This window comes from Brachypodium distachyon, chromosome 1 (genome assembly GCF_000005505.3).
Source record: "Brachypodium distachyon strain Bd21 chromosome 1, Brachypodium_distachyon_v3.0, whole genome shotgun sequence".
Lineage (NCBI taxonomy): Eukaryota > Viridiplantae > Streptophyta > Magnoliopsida > Poales > Poaceae > Brachypodium > Brachypodium distachyon.
The window spans coordinates 18,461,327-18,478,743 of record NC_016131.3 but is presented as its reverse complement, the minus strand read 5'-3'; the positions used below and the strand labels follow the sequence as shown (position 1 = coordinate 18,478,743).

General features: G+C 46.8%; 3 protein-coding genes across 3 annotated transcripts; 2 read left to right on the top strand and 1 right to left on the bottom strand.

Moving 5' to 3' along the window:
• The first annotated feature begins 703 nt into the window (after nt 1-703).
• On the top strand, nt 704-6,864 carry LOC100838643 (formin-like protein 13). The gene is made up of 4 exons (XM_003559974.4): nt 704-1,958; nt 2,040-2,239; nt 5,228-5,466; nt 5,837-6,864. The coding sequence occupies exons 1-4, from the start codon at nt 853-855 to the stop codon at nt 6,626-6,628; spliced, it is 2,337 nt and encodes a 778-aa protein (XP_003560022.1). The 5' UTR covers nt 704-852; the 3' UTR covers nt 6,629-6,864.
• A 2,112-nt stretch (nt 6,865-8,976) lies between these two features.
• LOC100838344 lies at nt 8,977-11,658 on the top strand. Its single transcript, XM_010231323.3, has 4 exons — nt 8,977-9,838; nt 9,942-10,205; nt 10,315-10,406; nt 10,503-11,658. The coding sequence occupies exons 1-4, from the start codon at nt 9,011-9,013 to the stop codon at nt 11,278-11,280; spliced, it is 1,962 nt and encodes a 653-aa protein (XP_010229625.1). The 5' UTR covers nt 8,977-9,010; the 3' UTR covers nt 11,281-11,658.
• A 724-nt stretch (nt 11,659-12,382) lies between these two features.
• LOC104582040 (transcription factor HEC2) lies at nt 12,383-14,134 on the bottom strand. Its single transcript, XM_010231322.3, has 5 exons — nt 13,515-14,134; nt 13,192-13,404; nt 13,015-13,080; nt 12,840-12,905; nt 12,383-12,750 (listed from the first exon to the last, which is right to left on the bottom strand). Exons 1-5 carry the CDS (start codon nt 14,025-14,027, stop codon nt 12,652-12,654), a joined length of 957 nt encoding a protein of 318 aa, XP_010229624.3. The 5' UTR covers nt 14,028-14,134; the 3' UTR covers nt 12,383-12,651.
• Between the last annotated feature and the right edge of the window lie 3,283 nt (nt 14,135-17,417).

Below are 17,417 nucleotides of genomic sequence, written 5' to 3'. Positions count from 1 at the left end.
CTCGGAAAGATTGTTCTCCACCTCGGTTGCGAGTTTGCGACCTCTGTTTTCTTTCCAGTTTTTATTGGTTTTTTTTATTTCCCCGTTCTTCTCTGCGCACTGTACTATGATCGGATTCGCATGGAGTAAATTCTCGGGATCCGCAGCGGCATGCCACGTCGTTTGGCCGTCCGCTCCCCGACAGGCCGCACGAGTTAAACTCACTGACAGACTGACTGACTGACACGCACGAACAGTGTCCCCGGCCTGGCTCGTATGGTCACCGTTCTATTATGGGACCCAGTTCCTGCTGGCCCAGACGACGATTTCCACCGAGTCTCCACGTTTGGTTCCTTCTGGACTACCGCTTCATTACTTTCCTCTTTATTTCCTTTACGAAATCCATTTATTACGTTCTTTTACTCCTCCCCCGCTCGGGCGACCGCGACGAATGGCAGCCCGGATGCCGACCTGCTGGGCCTACGGGATCTGGGCCCACACGTCATTGGCAGTGGATTTAATGCCTGTGGGGCGCGAGGCCCTTTCGTGTGACCGGTCCCGGTTGAGCACGCCGAAATAGCGGGTTGCTCAGCCTGTTTGCGGTTTGGAGAGATGTTCTGATCACTGGCTGACCTGTGGGGCAGAAAGTACTGCGGGACCCATATGCCAGTGTGATCATCCGGAAGAAAGCGCACCTTGCCTATATCACACGCGTTTGCCACTCTCGGGGAAGCGGCCTCTTCCCCCTCTCCACCCCCTACCCGAATTCTCGCCACGAGGGGAAAACTGAAGCAAACGTCAGGGGAAGTTTCAAAATTTTCGAAAAGGGAATTTATAGTGGGGTTTCGAAAGAATTCTCCGGGTGCTGCTACCATGGGAACGAGAGGAGGTTTTGTGATCGCCGTGGTACTACGCGAGCTGTTGTCGTCGGCGGCGGCCGCGGCCGACGACGGCAGCCTCCGGCGGCGGTCGCTCCACCAGCCCTTCTTCCCCATCGAGTGGTCCCCTCCGCCGCCGGCGTCCGGGAGCGTCGTCCTGCCCACGCCGCCGCCGGCGTCCGCCGCCGCGGCCTCGACCACAAGCCCCGCGCGGTCCGCGCCCAGCTTCACGAACACCATCGCAATCGCGCTCACGGCCGGCCTCGTCGCGCTCGCGGTGGTGTCCTACTCCTGCGTCCTCCTGTGGCGCCGCGTGTCCGATGGCGGCGGGGAGGACGACGGCCGGGCCACCACGGCCACGTCGACGAAGCCGGTGGCCGTGGGGGCCGTCCCCGCGAGAGTCCCGAGCGATGTCGGGAGCAGCTCCCGGCGCCACAGGTCGCCGCCGCCGAGCTCGACGGCCTCGGACGCGATATACCTCGACCCGCTCACGTCGCTGATGGAGGTCCACCAGCACCGGGCCAGCCCCGACCTCCGCCCGCTCCAGCTGCCGAAGCAGCCGTCCTTGAGCCCTGACCTCCGCCCGCTGCCGCCGCTGAAGCGGCCGGTCTCACATCCACCGCCGCCGCCCGCGTCCACGCCGCCGATGACCGCCACCACGGAGTACTCCTCCGAGGAGGACGACCAGGCGACTTACTACACCGCGCGGAAGACTGCCATGTCCTCCTTCAGCCGGAGCACCAGCCAGCGCAGCACTCTGGAGCAAACAGCGCCGCCGCCCGCGCCCGCACCCGTGCCGCCGCCGCCGCCGCCGCAAGTGAATCACCTGCGACCTCCTCGCCCACCTCCGCCGCCGCCGTTGCCGAGGCAGAGATTGCTGCGGCCGCTACCCTCCGAATCGCCCCCTCCAGCCGCCCTGGCCAATCTAGCACTAACCAGCCCCCCAGAACCCTCAATTCAAAACAGGGGAATCGAGAATTCTGACGTCCTAGGCGGAAGCACGCGGCCGCCGAACCTGAAGCCACTTCACTGGGACAAGCTCCGGGCCATCTCCGGCCGCACCACCGTCTGGGACCAGGTCAAGAACTCCGACTCGTTCCGGTGCGCCCCTCCCCTCATTCTCGTCTCCACATCAACTCTCCTCCTCTCGATGTTATTTCAATCGCGTGGCGTCGTCTGCAGGGTGGACGAGGCGGCGATGGAAAGCTTGTTCCCCAGAAGCGGCGTCCCCGCGGCGGGGAATTCCGATCAAGCGGTGGCGAGAGGAGCCCCCGGGAAGCAGCAGAGCCTGTTGCTTGACCCGAAGCGGCTGCAGAACGTGGCGATCATGCTCAAGGCGCTCAATGTGACCGCGGACGAGGTGATCGGAGCACTCATGCACGGTGAGTTTGTGCCCTCGGTTTCTTACTTCCCGTACGGGCCCATGCTATATTCTAGTGCCATTTGCCAATTATGTGCTCAGTTATGTTCTGTTCTCGTGCAATTCCGATGACCACATGTCATCACAGTACATGAGTACAATCTAGTTATTTGCTGAGGGACAAAGTACATTCACTCACTCAGCAACTTGTCAAGTGATTGAAGTACTATTGGCTGGTCCCCAGTGAGAAGTACCATACCACTGCTACATACATGAGAGGGAGAAGGGGGGAGGGAGGGATTGATTGGAAATTTTTCACTTTGAGAATTTATAAAAGTTTGTGAACCAGAATATTAAACTGGTCCTCTTATGGTGATCACAAAACTACGGTGATGCACGGACCATAATCCATTCTTGTGTTCATTGATTATAAAATCTGCATCACATGTTTTACATGCCTCATCAACCCGTATTCCAGTCATCTGTTTCACACATTAATTATGTGTTCATTTCTGTGACTAGTAGTCCGAAAACTCTGAATTGACTAAACACGTCACTCTGCTCACCAAATAGACATATACTTTACATGGAGAGCCATGAGATTCTCAGGTACGGGCAATTCGGAAATTGTCGTATTGTTTGTCTAACTAATATACATGCCTAGCATACCCGGGAATCTCTCGTAGCTACTTCCCTACATGACACCTTTTTTCTTTTATTTTGATGTGAGCTGATAGGGAAGGCTCCTATACTTGTCCTCCTTTTGACCTCAATTGTCACATTCATGATTTTTTTCTGGGTGGGAGGTTGCTTTCACGATCAAATCGTCTGGATGCAGTGCATTCCAACAAGGATAATTCTTGCATTTATAGGCGTCTGTTGGTGATTGGTTGAGTTTCTAGAGCTGAGGGCCTGGGACCGAGGGACGAATCTGATTAAACTCTCGTTATGTCTTCCGAAAGGAGTGTGAAAACTGTGTTTAAGTCTTGATTAGTTGATATGGATATTTTTGTGAACCATCAGTGATGTGGCATCATCGGTCATTCAAGTTAGTAATAGTAAGATAGGTCATGGATTGGACAGGCAATCTGCATCCTTCGAAGAGACGCAAGTGCTTTACCTTTTGGTGCTTCTGTGTGATAATATCATATATAGTTTGATTTGGTACCAAATACCATATGCCATCTCTCAAAAAAAATACCATATGCCAGTTGCTTTTGAACTTCTGCACTCTTCTTCTGTATACATATATAGAAAATCAGAAGACGTTCTCTACCAATTTTTATCATCCCAAACTTGCCCCTTGGTATCAAGATCATCTTATTCATCATTCGTCGTCAAATTCTCTTTTGTTCTCTCTTGAGAATACATCTTCTCCCTTCATCTCTTGTATTGTCTTGCAGAGGTATGGTATTCATTTATTGTCTTTTCGGGGAGTTATGAAATTTGAAATCTGTTGGGGTATTATAGGACCTGAATTTTGTTGATGGTGGACGTAGGTGGTGATAAACTTTACATTATTTTGTTATTCATGCAGTTTCTTAACTAATATCCTCGAACTTCTTTTCTTATGCAGTTATTAGTGTTTAATAGATTTCAACACTTACTAATTCATTACGAAAGAACTTGCTAGTCGTGTTGAACAAATAAATTTGGTAAACATTTTATAGATCCTTCTGGTCAAAATATTTGTTGAAATTATTAATACACCAAAAGACAAGGCGGTATGAATTATAAAAGTAGTTCCAGCAGGTCTAGTTTCATGAATGCCTTGTTGCCATGAGGCATCCTTCACCAAACTGAGGTGTTTGATCGCTTGATCTTAAATAGCTGAGGGTTTTTTTATTCATAAAAAAATTATGTCCACATCTTGTGTCCTTTTGAACAGAAATTATTGCATTCGGCACCAAAAACTCTGCCATATCTCATTGATTATCTCTCCTAGTCTCCTAGAACACGAGGTGCGTAAATAGATGCTAACTATTACTGAATGCAATAAAATCATTAGCAATCGATTTCTCTAATTGAGAGCCATGCATTAGTGATGTCTTTGTACAACTTCACATAATGATGTCGACTTTTTTTTGCAATGGTTTATATTTATTTTGATGTGTTCTAAAATAGTAGGTTATTTCCCGAGTAATAGCACATATGAGTTGTCAGGGATATGATCACCACTCAATTTTCGTTTGGTTGAAGTATACCTGATACATAATTGGCTCCATAACTGGTTCTGAATGTGATTGGCGTGACTAATGAGTTGTGCCCCAGATTTGTGTATTATGTTTGTGTTGAGGTGTCTTCCATGTGTGCTCTTACATCAAATGCAATGATTAGCATAGTACTGTTAAGAGTGTGGCAGCTTCTTCTTTTTTTTTTGACCCAGTGGGCACACCCCGGCAACTTATTTTGTTAGGGAGATCTTTCTGTAGAAAAGGATAGTGCTGTGGGTGACATAGTGGCGGGCCTTTGGTTCTGTTATATTCTTAAGAGGTCACATGGAAACATTCATTATCTGTTCCTGTTGGATGCAACAAAAAAATTCCTACTCCCTAGTTTATTGTCCACAAGCAACAGATCTCACCTATACATTTGGTCTAAATTCTGTTTTCAAGAATAACGTTTGGACTTTACAGTACTGAATATATAGCTCACTTTTTAGATGGATGGCACAATAAAAAGGTCAGCACTACTTGTGTAATACAATAGGATGCTGCGATATTTTAATGTTTTGTTAAAGGTGTGCCTTTCCATTAGAAATAAAAGAGATGGGCAGTAATGCCGTCAGACTGCATGAGTGATTTTAGGGTATGCAGTAGGTTTGAGCATAGCAATGTAGTTTTCCTGTGTCAGCTGTTGACATAAATAGTCATTTGTTTTTCATTTTGACATGTGTTTTCGCATCAGAATTATTTGTAAATTCTTAAATTTGTCTGTTTACAGTTTGGAGTCTGTATTATCAACCTTTTGTCTATTTCAGTTATGGAAATTTGAATATATGAATCGACAGGAAACCTAGAAGAGAAGCCAGAGTTCTACGAAACACTAGCTAAGATGGCACCAACAAAAGAAGAGGAGTTGAAGCTAAAACATTATAGCGGTGATCTATCAAAAATTGATCCAGCAGAGCGCTTTCTAAAAGATGTACTTGATGTTCCTTTTGCCTTCAAGAGAGTGGATGCAATGCTTTACAGAACAAACTTTGATACTGAAGTGAATTATTTAAGGAAATCTTTTGGAACTTTGGAGGTAAACAGCTATGATGATTCAATCTTTACATTTGGCACAATACCATACTTCCTGTTGTATAAACTAGCAATAGACTATAACTCTACAGAAAGCCATCATTATATTTATGAAGTTACGATTACATAAGTGCTTTAATACTTCGCAAAAAGACCTGGCGATATTCAAGTATATGGCGCATGTTCTGTCAGTAATCTTTTTGAAGTGCATCCTTTATCAACTTCCATTTGTTTTAGGAGCTGTACAGTTTGTCTGGAAGCACTTCAGTATGGTTTTTGCAAATTTCCTTCATAAATCCCAGTAACTTGTGAAACAGACAGTGCAATTATTCAGGCCATAATCAAAATATAATATTCTTTCAGAACTTTTTCAGGCAGCTTGTTCAGACCTAAGAAGCAGCAATCTGTTCTTGAAGTTGCTAGATGCTGTTCTCAAGACTGGGAACCGCATGAATGACGGTACTAATCGAGGGGAAGCAAAGGCCTTTAAACTTGATACTCTTCTAAAGCTGGCAGACATCAAGTCAACAGATGGTAAAACAACATTGCTCCACTTCGTGGTTCAAGAGATCATCCGATCAGAAGGCTTTGATTCTGACCAAACAGCATCGAATCCTGGCAGTGCTAGCAAAGAACGGTTTAAGAAGGATGGTCTGAAAGTACTTGCAGGGCTCAGTAGTGAGCTTTCAAATGTGAAGAAGGCAGCCACATTGGAGATGGACACATTGAGCGGTAACCTCTCGAGGCTCGACACCGACCTCGAGAAAGTTAAACTGGTCTTGCAACTTAAGGAGTCATGCGCGGATCAAGGCTCAAGCGTGAAGTTCTTCGAGGCAATGGACGTGTTTCTCAGAAGGGCACTAACAGAGATTGGGAGCATCAAAATAGCAGAAAGGAGCGCCCTGCAGCGTGTAAGGGAGACCACACAGTACTTCCACGGTGATGCCACGGTTGAGGAACCTCACCCTCTGAGGGTATTCATGGTGGTGTGTGAGTTCCTCTTAATACTGGATCGAGTGTGCAGGGACGTAGGCAGAACACCGGAAAGGGTGATGATGGGTTCCGGTAAGTCTTTCCGTGTCACCGCCGGCACCTCATTGCCACCTCGGCGGCAAGAACAGCAAAGGCAGCTTAGCTCTTCGGACGAAGACAGCTCGTCGTCGTAGAATTACTTTAGGAAACTCTTTTTGGGTGCACATGATAGTTTGTCCAAATTTTGAGGGCAGTGATTCATTCAGGATTGATCATGTGTAATTACCGCCAGGAATCAGAAGGGACAGTCACTGTATATGTAATAGTACTAGATGTCTACAGAAGATTAAAAACATAGCCGTACAAAGACATGGTTTTCTTGATTCTGTATAACGTTATGTCAGAAAAGGAAATTGTTCAGCTCACCATATTATGGTCTGTCGACAGATATCCACTGTTTCCCTGATGTAGCTATCAGTAGTAGTCCGACTTCGAATTCCCGTCTTCAATTTCATTTGCGTGCTTTTGAACCCGCTGTCTTTGCAGGTCGACCCAACAAGAAGTACTACGGGTTGATGAGGCGTTGTCTACATGAACTACCTGCATGCATGATCAGATCACCAAGGTTGGGTTGGGGGGTTGCTGCTGCACAACAGCACAAGGGACCGGTAGGTACGATGGGAACTTTGATGTACGAAAAGCACACGAATGGATACCAAAGTTCTGCTGTGTTGTGACAACTAAGAGGAACAAAGGACAGTAGACAAAACCCAGAAGTAAAGTGCTGCCATTGATGGGCAGGAAAAAGAGGAGGGGATGGCAGAAAGCGACGCTAAAGTGATTCATGTTCCGTAGTATTTTGTGCATCTACCTCGTGAACGTAGGAAAAAGAGGAGATGAGGGGAGTATACACATCCCATGTTGCGACCATTACGGCCTCTGAAAGTAAGCAACCATTGAATAATTGACTCACAGTCAGTTCAAAGAAAACCCCCTCAAAAAAAAAGTCAGTTCAAAGAAAACAAATGCGCCAGATTCTTAAGCCTCCGGGAATGACGACTGAAAATAGATAAAATTGACCCAAAGTCAAAAGAAATTTATACATAACATGTACAAAAGGAACCAGCATGTAAAATTTCATTACCATTTGTTCCTCCCGCATAAAACACGCACGGTGATTTTTCTCAGAAAAAAGCGCACGGTGATGAATATCATAGTAATCATTGAGGAGTGACATCCTACGTATTCCAATTAAGACTACTAATAAGTCTGAGAAAATTGCTATGTGTATAATGTGTAACAAAATTCATGTGATTTAACAAGTTGCTATATCAAGTTTATATGCTATATCTTAGCATTCAACACTCGCCTAACAAAGTATCTTCATATGCCCCATCAAGAGAAAATATGCCTCAATATGAACTAATACAAGCTAAAGCACTCACCATATATGCCTCATCATGAGCAAATATAACTTATGAGCACATACAACAAATGAAACTTCTGCCTCAGTATGCCTCAACTACAGCAAATATTGATTGTGGCTCAATATTTCAGACATGAACAATGAGAATACTAAAACAGAAAAAATGACCAGTTATTGTCAACATTAGCAATGAGTGAGATTTTCTATTGCATTCGAGTGTAATATAAACATGAGCAACAATAGTACACATGTACGCTCTAAAAAACAAAGCATTGTGCCATTCTTCCATGGAATTTCCAAATTCACACCTAACCTAGGGTTACCCCAAATTTGAAAAATTTATGGATGGAAATGAGTATATCGGACGAGATTACCTTCAGGGAAGGAAGGGAGCTGAATACCGCGGAGATTTTCTTCTAAAGATGGGGATTTGAGGGAGATTTGAGGTTGGGGAGAGTGACGGAGCCGCGCCTGCCCCTTCCTTAGACCGGCGGCTACCTTTTGTGTGCGTGAGGTTCGGGCACTTTAGGGCACGGAGGCATGATGCCCAGTGGCCTAGCGTTATGCTAGCACGCATAGAGCTACATGAGCACGTGTGGGGCCCACCTGTGTCACTCGGGCAGGGGATAACGTTGCCGTACGAGGCGTTAGTCTTAAGAGGATAGTGCCGAGACGCTAAGAAAAAAGGTTAAATTTGTTAAATAGTTTCGTGCCGAGTTCAGTTTTGAAAATTCTTTTGACTTTGGGTCAATTCTGTCTATTTTCAGGAACGACGAAGGGAGGAGGACTTAGGAAGAAGACAAACGGTAAAATGGCGTCCTCTCGTATGTTCCTGCGCCGATCCGCCTCCGGCAAATTTGACGCGACTATGACGCAAATTTCGCCTAAAAAGAACAGGCGGAGATCCCGGGCCTGCTGGGTCTTTGCAAGAAACGGCCCAATAGTAACGGAAGCCCAAATATGGCCAAAGCCCACGCAGTTGAGGCCTCCCTCCCGTGCTCCGCCTAACCGCCGTTCAAACCCACCGCCGCAACGCCCGCCACAAACCTTGCTCCGCTCCCCCCCTCCCCCCGAGACCCCGGCCAATCAATCAACCAAGCATCTCGCACGCCCCCAGCTTTCTCTCCCCGTTCCCCACCTCTCTCCGCAGATGCCGCCGTCGCACCCCTCGCCGCCGCACGCGCACGCGCACAGGCCGGCGCTCCGGCCGGGCAGCCTGCAGCGGCTGCTCCGCCCGCCGGACCCCTCCGACACCGACGACGCCCCCACGCCGCGCTCCTCCCGCTCCGGCGGCGCGCTGCTTCAGGTCACCAACATCACCCCCGCCCTCTCCGGCGCCGACCCCTTCTCGGGCCACCAGGGCTTCTTCCTCCGCCTCTCCGACTCCGCCCGCTCCTGCTACGTCTCCCTCCACGCCGACCACGACGACCTAATCCTCGCCAACGGCCTCCACATTGGGCAGCTCATCGAGGTCGACCGCCTCGTCCCTTCCGTCCCGGCCCCCGTGCTCCGCCACTTCCGCGTCCTCCCCGGCCGGTACCCCTGCATCCAGACGCACGACTCCACCGACGAAGACGCCGACGCCGCGGCGGCATCCTCTGGCCGCGCCGAGGTCAAGGACAAGGAGGTCGTCTCCGAGCGCGAGCGCCGCCCGTCGCCGACGCCTCCCCTCCCGGAGAGGCGCGCGCGCCAGCCGGGCTCCCCTGCCGCGCTGAGCTACGCCCACAGGTCGCGGTCGAGTACGAATCTGTCGGAAGCGTGCGCGAAGAGGAGCGAGGGGGATCGGAGGGGCGCCGACTTCCTGAAGAAGGTCAGGAAGATCAACGTCGCGTCCATCGATGGCAACAGCAGCGACGTTGACGATGATGACGACGAGTCGGACGTGTCGTCGTCGCTGTCCTCCGCGAGGAGGAACTGGGATTTCACCGGCGGCGTCAAGGACATGAGGCCCGTCGCTCCGCGGAGTTGCAGCAACAGTGTAAGTAAAGCCATTCATTTCTCCGAGCTTATGTGTACCTGACCACGGATTGAAATGCAAGAACTCAACCTAAATCGGCTGAATATTTTATTGTGTCCGGTAGATTTCACCAAAGAAATCCCGCCCGAATTCCATGACGAATCTGAACGGCGCGGCAAATGATCCGATGGAGTCGGTGAGGAGGAAAGCGGAGAAGGCGTTCCAGGTGCTCTCCAAGAGGAACAGCACGCACGCGTCAAGCAGGACGCCCAGAGAGAGCTCCAGCGCGGCAGCGACGCCGCCGAGCGCGTCGTCGAGCGGCATTAGGTGGTGCGAGGACAATGTGATGTGGAGCTCGCTCTCATCGAGCATGATCAGGCATGGGAAGGTACACTCAACCTTTGGTTTCCTCTGTTTCTGTTATCTGAAGAAAGCAAACCCAACTCTTTTTGCTGATAAAACAGCCGGTGTTTTTTTTTCTGTTCCTGCAATTGCAGGAAGCAGTCAAGCAGAGAAACATGGCATTGCAGGCCGTGCTTGATGGGTTGCTAGAGGCGTCCACCACCGAGAAATTGATAAAATGCCTGAGGTGAGTAACTTGATGTGAATGATTATGGAGATTTTCTGAACCTAATGTCGGGAGATTGCTATACGTGTCTCATTTATCCATCCTTTACTATTGCAGTACATACTCTGAACTACAATCTGACAAGGACGACGACCCGAAGGAGCTCATCGACAGGTTTCTACGGTTCTCCCAAGAACTGGACCATGCCATCTTCATTGCTCAATCGCACACCAGACACATCAGGCAAGCGAAATCAGGCGGTTCGAATTCCAGTTCAACATCCTCCGCCTCAGCATCAGCCAAAGCTGCCACGAAGGCCGCGCTGGAAAGGAAGCAATCCGCCATCTCATGGGTCAGAGCAGCCATCGAAGCGGACCTCTCCCCTCCCTCTAGCCACGCAAGTGTCATCGCCGCCTCCGAGCAGGCAAAGGCGCCGCCACCCGAATCGAAGCCCGTGACGCCACGGCTCTGCTGCTCCAAGCCCAAGTGCAGCTGCAACGGCAAGTCGTCGTCGAGGAAAACTGGGAATGCTTCCTCCGAAGGGAACACCGCGGCCATGGACCTGGCCGTCGCGCTGCGGTCCGAGTGCACCCGGTGGTTCCTTGGGTTCGTCGACAAGTTCCTGGACGACGTGGAGGCCGAGAGCGAGGCCGGCGGGTGCGACGCGCAGGTCGCGGGGCTCCTGCATCAGCTGAAGAGGGTGGACGACTGGCTCAACCGCGTCGTGCGGCACGAGAGGGCGTTCCTGGTTGATAGAGGAGGGAAGGATGGCGTGTTCTCCGAGGAGGAGGAGAACGACGCGTGCGAGAGGGTGAGGAGGAAGATATATGGGGCGCTCCTGAGGCATGTGCAGTATGCTGCCATGGCGCTCGAAGGTATGAATAGTGTACTCTAGCCACATACAGGATGAACGTTTTCTTAGGAAGGTACCGTGTAGTTCGAGCGCATACAGGGTTTAAAATTTCTGCTATTTCGGTGGGCATTGAATTTTAGTCCTTCTTCCAATTTTTTTTGTTTGATTACGGTTTAAGCCCAGTCTAAGATAGCTCAGGTAACTTGCTCTATCCTAGAGTCAAATATGCTAGTAGACAAATTTGTGGTCTGCTATAAGTTTGATCAACTTTAGTAAATTTCAGTGGAATTTCAAACATCGAAATCCGATATAGTTTATGAAAATCCCCAAAAAAATTTAATTTCGGTAGGCACAAAATCTTTTTTCAAATACTTGTTCCCTAGGTTTGAAATTGACTTCACTAATCGGGTCAACAGCGACGGCGTTCTATTGTCTTTCCTTCATGAAAATCATCGTGGAGCACAATTACTTGCTCCCTGGGTGAAAATGCTAGATTTGATGACATCTACTCGTTAAACCTTGCGACGGTGATCTGGGGTCATCTCCGCGGGATTGCTTTGAAGATTGTGTCTTCTTGCTGCTCCTCATTGTTGCATAACCACTGTTTTGTGTGGATGATTTTGTGGTAGCATGCGTAGGGGTTGAATTGGCATTGCCTAGTCAAGACAAAGTGTTTGTCTTTCCGTGCCCTTTTTTTTATCGAGTTTCTCGGTCTTCTAGTTGTATCTTGAGACATTAGTTAGCTCTCCGTATCTTTAGCTGGTGTAGAGAACAAAAATAAGAAAATCTTCTTTCATTAAAAAAGTTAAGAAAATATTCTGTAGTGATACTGCATGATGTAATAAAATCATCGAAGTAGCATGATTTTAAATCTAACTGCCAAGTATTTTTTTTTTGTTGGTTGTGTCATTGCTAGTTTATGAAAAAGAAGGTTTCAATCATAATTTTAGTTTGCAATATTCTGTGTTTTGGGGAGAAGTCTCCCAAAGCCAAACAGGCTTGTACCATGGCTGGCGCCATCCTTTGGTTTGAATCCTCACACCTCCTTTCAATTTGCTAAGGGACTTCTTTCCATCTGATCTAGAGTTTTTACGACGCTGAGCTTACATTCCTGGTGTTTTTACGACTCTGAGCTTACATTCAGTTAAGTTAACATGCTCTAGAGTTAGATAACAACCTTGCGATATGTACAGGGATGCTCACAAAATGAAGTCAATCATATCACTGTGATCTTTGATCATTTACATGATCATGATTACTTCTTTGTATAACCTCGTGGGCATGCCAAGGAACATAAAGAAAAAACAAAACAAAGTTCATTACATTTGTATGCCATTTTGTACTATATATAAGGACCAGAATCAATTAATCCCTATGCAGTTCACTGTTAGCGACACATCTCCGGGGTGATATTTACTTTCGCAGAGCAGCGATGTTCAGATCAAAACTGCCGACGTTCATCCCATTGTAAGCTAGAGGCGCGTACATCCACGTGTCGTCGGAGCTCAACAGCTGCGAATGATATTTTAAAACAAATTTAGTACCGTATGGGTATATGGTAAATTTTCAGTCAGTCGAAGGAAATGTAGATGTATACCAACCTTAATCTGAAGCTGCATAAATTTGACATACTCCACTGCTTCCTCCAGCATTGTACTGATGTCAACCTGTCAGACCACATTTATCAGAGTTAGGCCTGAATTTACCATACCAGAATTATTCAGGTACAAACTAAGTTCTTGCAGATCAATACATGCCAATTAAATAGGAACCTACCTTTGTTCCATTGGGAACCAAGTTCTGAAGGATTTTCAATCTTTCGTTGATCCTCTCTCTCCTCTTCTGCAGAATCGACATTTACACCCATCAGAATTTCAGAAACAAACATTATTTTCATTCACACCATTTGTAACCTTTAAAATTGTTTTGCACCTTTTGGTATTGTGTGCTTACCCTTGCATAGAGGCTCTGTGGGTCAGTGGCCGCCCCACGGCTGGCTCTGGTGCCTGTCTTCTTGGAGCACGACTTGGCATTGCCATCCACATCCCCATCCTCCGAGGTGCAGCTGCTGGAGCTCTGCGGGTCGACGATATAGGCGTCGCCGCCCTCGTCGTTCTCGTTGCCGGTGAGACCCTTCTTCCCTGCCTTCTTGGCCTTCTTTGAAGCCTGCACAAGTTCAGAATTACAGTTAGCATGGATCACAAAACAACATTGCAAGCTAGTCATAGATGATGGATCCATAATTAACATTTGTGCAAGCTTAATGAATTAATTACCGGCATGGCGGAACTGGAGGACTTCCTCTTGTTATTCACCGGCGCGTGATCATTCGCCGCCTCATCCCCTCCGGTGGCGCCTGATGAATGGTTGCCCAGAAATTCCTCCCCGAGGAAGGGAATGGTGGTGCAACGCGGCTCGAAGTGCGCATGCTGGAACGGGTCGTCGCCCATCTCCATGACCGGGAACTCGAAGCCCTCAAAGCCGTGAGCGGCCGGGTCGAGGAAGCTGGTGACGCTGGAGCTATGAGCATGGCCCGGCTGGGGCTGAGGCCAGCAATGCGGAGACACGTCGTAGTTGAGGCAGCTGGAGGAGGAGTTGGAGTCGGTGTCGAGGCCAGGCATGAATAACATGGCCGCCATGGCCGCCATGGACTCGTCCTGCTGCTCGTAGGCGAAGCAGCCGTGAGAGCCATGGCCGCCGTGCGCCTCAGCCCCGAGCCCGAGGAACTGCGCGATCGCGTCGCCGGCCTCCATCGGCACGGCTGAAGTTGAACTGTAGGAGCTCTCCATTAATACCAGCTAGCAAATTTGGAAGGATCAAGGAAGGGCTCAAGGCAGGGGAGCGCGCTTGATGGTGCACACTTGTTGCTGCAGATGCCTTGAGTGCTTCTGCCGTGGGTCTGGGCAGGGGTATTTGTAGGGGTGTGCACCGCAGGGGTGCCCAGTTGCCCACTGCCCATGGCCTCCATTGTTGACAAAAAGTACGGCAGCAGGAAGCCAGAAACAATCATCATCGAGCTGGCTGTCGCGGCAGCTAGAGAAAATGTTATCTCCGGGGTCAACCCGTGGGGACGGACGGTGCTGAGGTGTTGCCGCCGGATTCTTGATCTTGATATCGACGGGATAAACAAGAACCGCATGGACAATTATATGCCGCCATCCATCTCGGTAGGACGACGGTATTGTTTATCGTCCGGGCAAGATCGGCAAACCCGGGATTGTTTATCTTTGAGGCGATGAGAAAGGATTGGCTTGGCCATTTGCGCAATAATCACCAGTGTTGGTAGATCGTGGGAAGTGGTGGTGTGGTGAGTTGAAGTCAGGTAAGAGAGAGAGATGGAAATGGAATGGAAAGAGGCAAGATCACTATGGGAGGGAATTAAGTGCTTGTGATTGTGACTTGTGATTGAGATCGATCAGTAGATACCGGTTGATTATGGCTACGTACGTGTGATCTCTGCTTACTTCCCTTGGGGGTTGCGGGCACTACGTTGCTCCCATTTCCTGCAACTTGAGGAGCTGTCAGATACTCAGATCCTCAAGATTATGGCTTCAAAGTTTTAGCTTAAGATTATTTCAGATTGTTCATAACTTTATATTCAGGCTATGGGGTTATTGCCGTAATCGGTAAGTTGTGCCCAATCTTGCACCATGAACTAGACAACAGTAATCAAATGTGGATCCAGACATGCAGTTAAGTTCTTTCCCTGTTCAGGGAAAACATGCTAACCACGGCCGTTGATGCAAGCTCTATGTCATATATTTGTTGCCAACCTGGTAAAAGGCCCAGGCATTCTTAATTTCTTAGGGATGACTATAGACATGATTGGTTGTCAAATCGCCAATGCTAAATTGCTAACTAACTAGTTTTTGTACTTTTTGTTCGGTATCCAGCTCTTTCTAACGAGAGCTCTTCAACTGACTTGTAGTGTACTTCGGAATCTTAAGCTCAAAAGATTATTCCGTGAACAGTACATTTATTTCGGTTCTGTACTTTGCAAAGATAAATTAATTTAGTTCACTCATCTGATTGGTACCGTAAGTCTACTAACGGAATCAATTATCAGTCATAATTTGTTTCTACTAAAATTTCAATTTAACGGTACTTGTTGTACAGTACGGATCAATGAAGCTTGTTCTTTAAACTGTTCTCTGTACTTCACAGATGATAAAACCAATCAACTAACTGGAATCATCCACTTATATGATTGGAATCATACGTTATTAATGAAAGTCTTCGTACTTGGTTTGTACTTACACTTCAATTTCACTCCACTACTCGATTAGTACGGTTCTTATCATGCGAGACTAGAAGCTAGCTATTCTGAAAAATCTGTTGCATACAATTCTGAACGACTCCATACTGAAAAATCTATAAAGTACTACTGTGCTTAAAAAAATATGGCAGCTCCAAGAAGTCAATGGACAGATAGTTTGTACCGTTTCTGTCTCCAAGTCATTGCTGGATCAACAGGGACCATAACCTGTAGTACTATTCCTCAAATTTTGCACTTTTGAAATGCATTGTGCACCCATTCTTAACTGGAAAAGGTTGTACTTCATTTGTACCAAACAAATAAAAATAAAGGAGAGAGAGAACAACGTGTTTTGTCGGCTAGAGGTCAAGGATGGGAGATATTTCTCTGATTAAATATCTGATGTTAACATCAAACAGGAAAGGGAAGAAACACCACTGCAGAAGAAAACTGTAGTAAAATGCATACTAATCTTTTGTCCTTTTCCAGACTCATAACTTACTGCTAACTCATTGTCAGCTAAGGCAGTTGACATTTGCTTGGTATGATACGACGCATTGACATATTATGATATGAGTAATTAACAGCAAAGTATTGATTTTCTCCACTAATAGTGATTGACTCTTGGTTTAAACAGAGAAGGAAGTTTCCTCTATGGCTATATGTCATCATATCTCTATTTTCTTAAGACAGTGTGCATTTTGATTTAGTTAGATGTCCCTCCCTCATGTGTTTCTCCTGTTATTGCTAGTGCATTGAACCTAACTAGAAAGTATGCACATTTTCTCACAGTTAATTATTGGATCTGAATAAGTCGACATAGAAAAAATCATGCTAAATACATTGAACATTCGTAATTTTAGACAAGAGAGTTCGTAGTTGAGTTAATGCAAGAACAACAAGGCTTAGTCTTGGCTGTCAGTGTTGTCACCAATCTAGGAAGCAAATCTTGTGTTGGAATAAAACCACACACTTGGAATCTGTCAGTATTTGACAGTTCTCTTGGTTCATTGCATTGGGGCAGAGTTACTCCATCATTTCACTAGCTACTTAGCACTAACTAAACTAAACTGTCTCATTTTTAATTATAGGCAAACGTGCCCCTGCGCCATGGCCATCGAGAAATGGATAAGCAGAGTAGTTTTGTCACTAAGATGCAGTTCAATTGCCCTGATTAAGAATCAAATGACATCATTGGAACAGATTATATTAGCATATCAGGAAGATGCACGTACTCCAAAAGAAGAGAAGGCTTATGAAAAGTGAGGGCAAGTTGTTTAATGATTGTTCGATACTTCGATCACTGTCATGTTTTGACATGATTAAACTACCAAGCTGCCAAACCCTAACCACCTAGCATGCAATTAACTCCTTGTCTGATGTAACTAACAAGCTGAGATAAATTAAGGCATCCAGGACAACTGCAATATGGACCAAAACAGAAGCATCAACATAATTATCGAATTTATTAGAATAACATGCCCAACTTGTACATCTTAGCTTAACACGCAATCACAGAAATATAGTAGTTAATTCCCTCGCAAAAAAGAAAAGAAATATAGTACAGTAGTTAACAGTTGCTCTTGTTTAGGCTATCCTCTAGTTTGGGTTCTTGAAATAATGATGCAATTCAATGTCCTTACATAAACAGTACGATTTAAGACCATATTTACTTAAATAACAATAGCATATCGTTGACACCCGCATGTATTTAAGTCTCCTGCTGCATACTATAGCATGCCAAGTTCTCAGTTAGCAATAACTAATCTTTTGCTCATCATTACCAAACAGGATTTCTTCTTTTTTCTTTTTTTCCCGCAAAAAAAACATTTCTTTTTTTCATCCTACCATTTAGAGGTCATGTTCTTAAAAGTGTTTAAACTTATATGTAAAAAAATACTATATTTTAGTGAGCTAATCAATT

Excerpts from the sequence above, each read along its gene's own strand:
- LOC100838643 (XM_003559974.4), top strand. The coding sequence starts at position 853 with ATGGGAACGAGAGGAGGTTTTGTGATCGCCGTGGTACTACGCGAGCTG. Across the intron at positions 1,959-2,039 it reads AAGAACTCCGACTCGTTCCG|GGTGGACGAGGCGGCGATGG; the intron begins GTGCGCCCCTCC and ends CGTCGTCTGCAG. Across the intron at positions 2,240-5,227 it reads GATCGGAGCACTCATGCACG|GAAACCTAGAAGAGAAGCCA; the intron begins GTGAGTTTGTGC and ends ATGAATCGACAG.
- LOC100838344 (XM_010231323.3), top strand. The coding sequence starts at position 9,011 with ATGCCGCCGTCGCACCCCTCGCCGCCGCACGCGCACGCGCACAGGCCG. Across the intron at positions 10,206-10,314 it reads GCATGATCAGGCATGGGAAG|GAAGCAGTCAAGCAGAGAAA; the intron begins GTACACTCAACC and ends CTGCAATTGCAG. Across the intron at positions 10,407-10,502 it reads AAATTGATAAAATGCCTGAG|TACATACTCTGAACTACAAT; the intron begins GTGAGTAACTTG and ends TTACTATTGCAG.
- LOC104582040 (XM_010231322.3), bottom strand. The coding sequence starts at position 14,027 with ATGGAGAGCTCCTACAGTTCAACTTCAGCCGTGCCGATGGAGGCCGGC. Across the intron at positions 13,081-13,191 it reads CACAGAGCCTCTATGCAAGG|AAGAGGAGAGAGAGGATCAA; the intron begins GTAAGCACACAA and ends TCGATTCTGCAG. Across the intron at positions 12,751-12,839 it reads TTATGCAGCTTCAGATTAAG|CTGTTGAGCTCCGACGACAC; the intron begins GTTGGTATACAT and ends TATCATTCGCAG.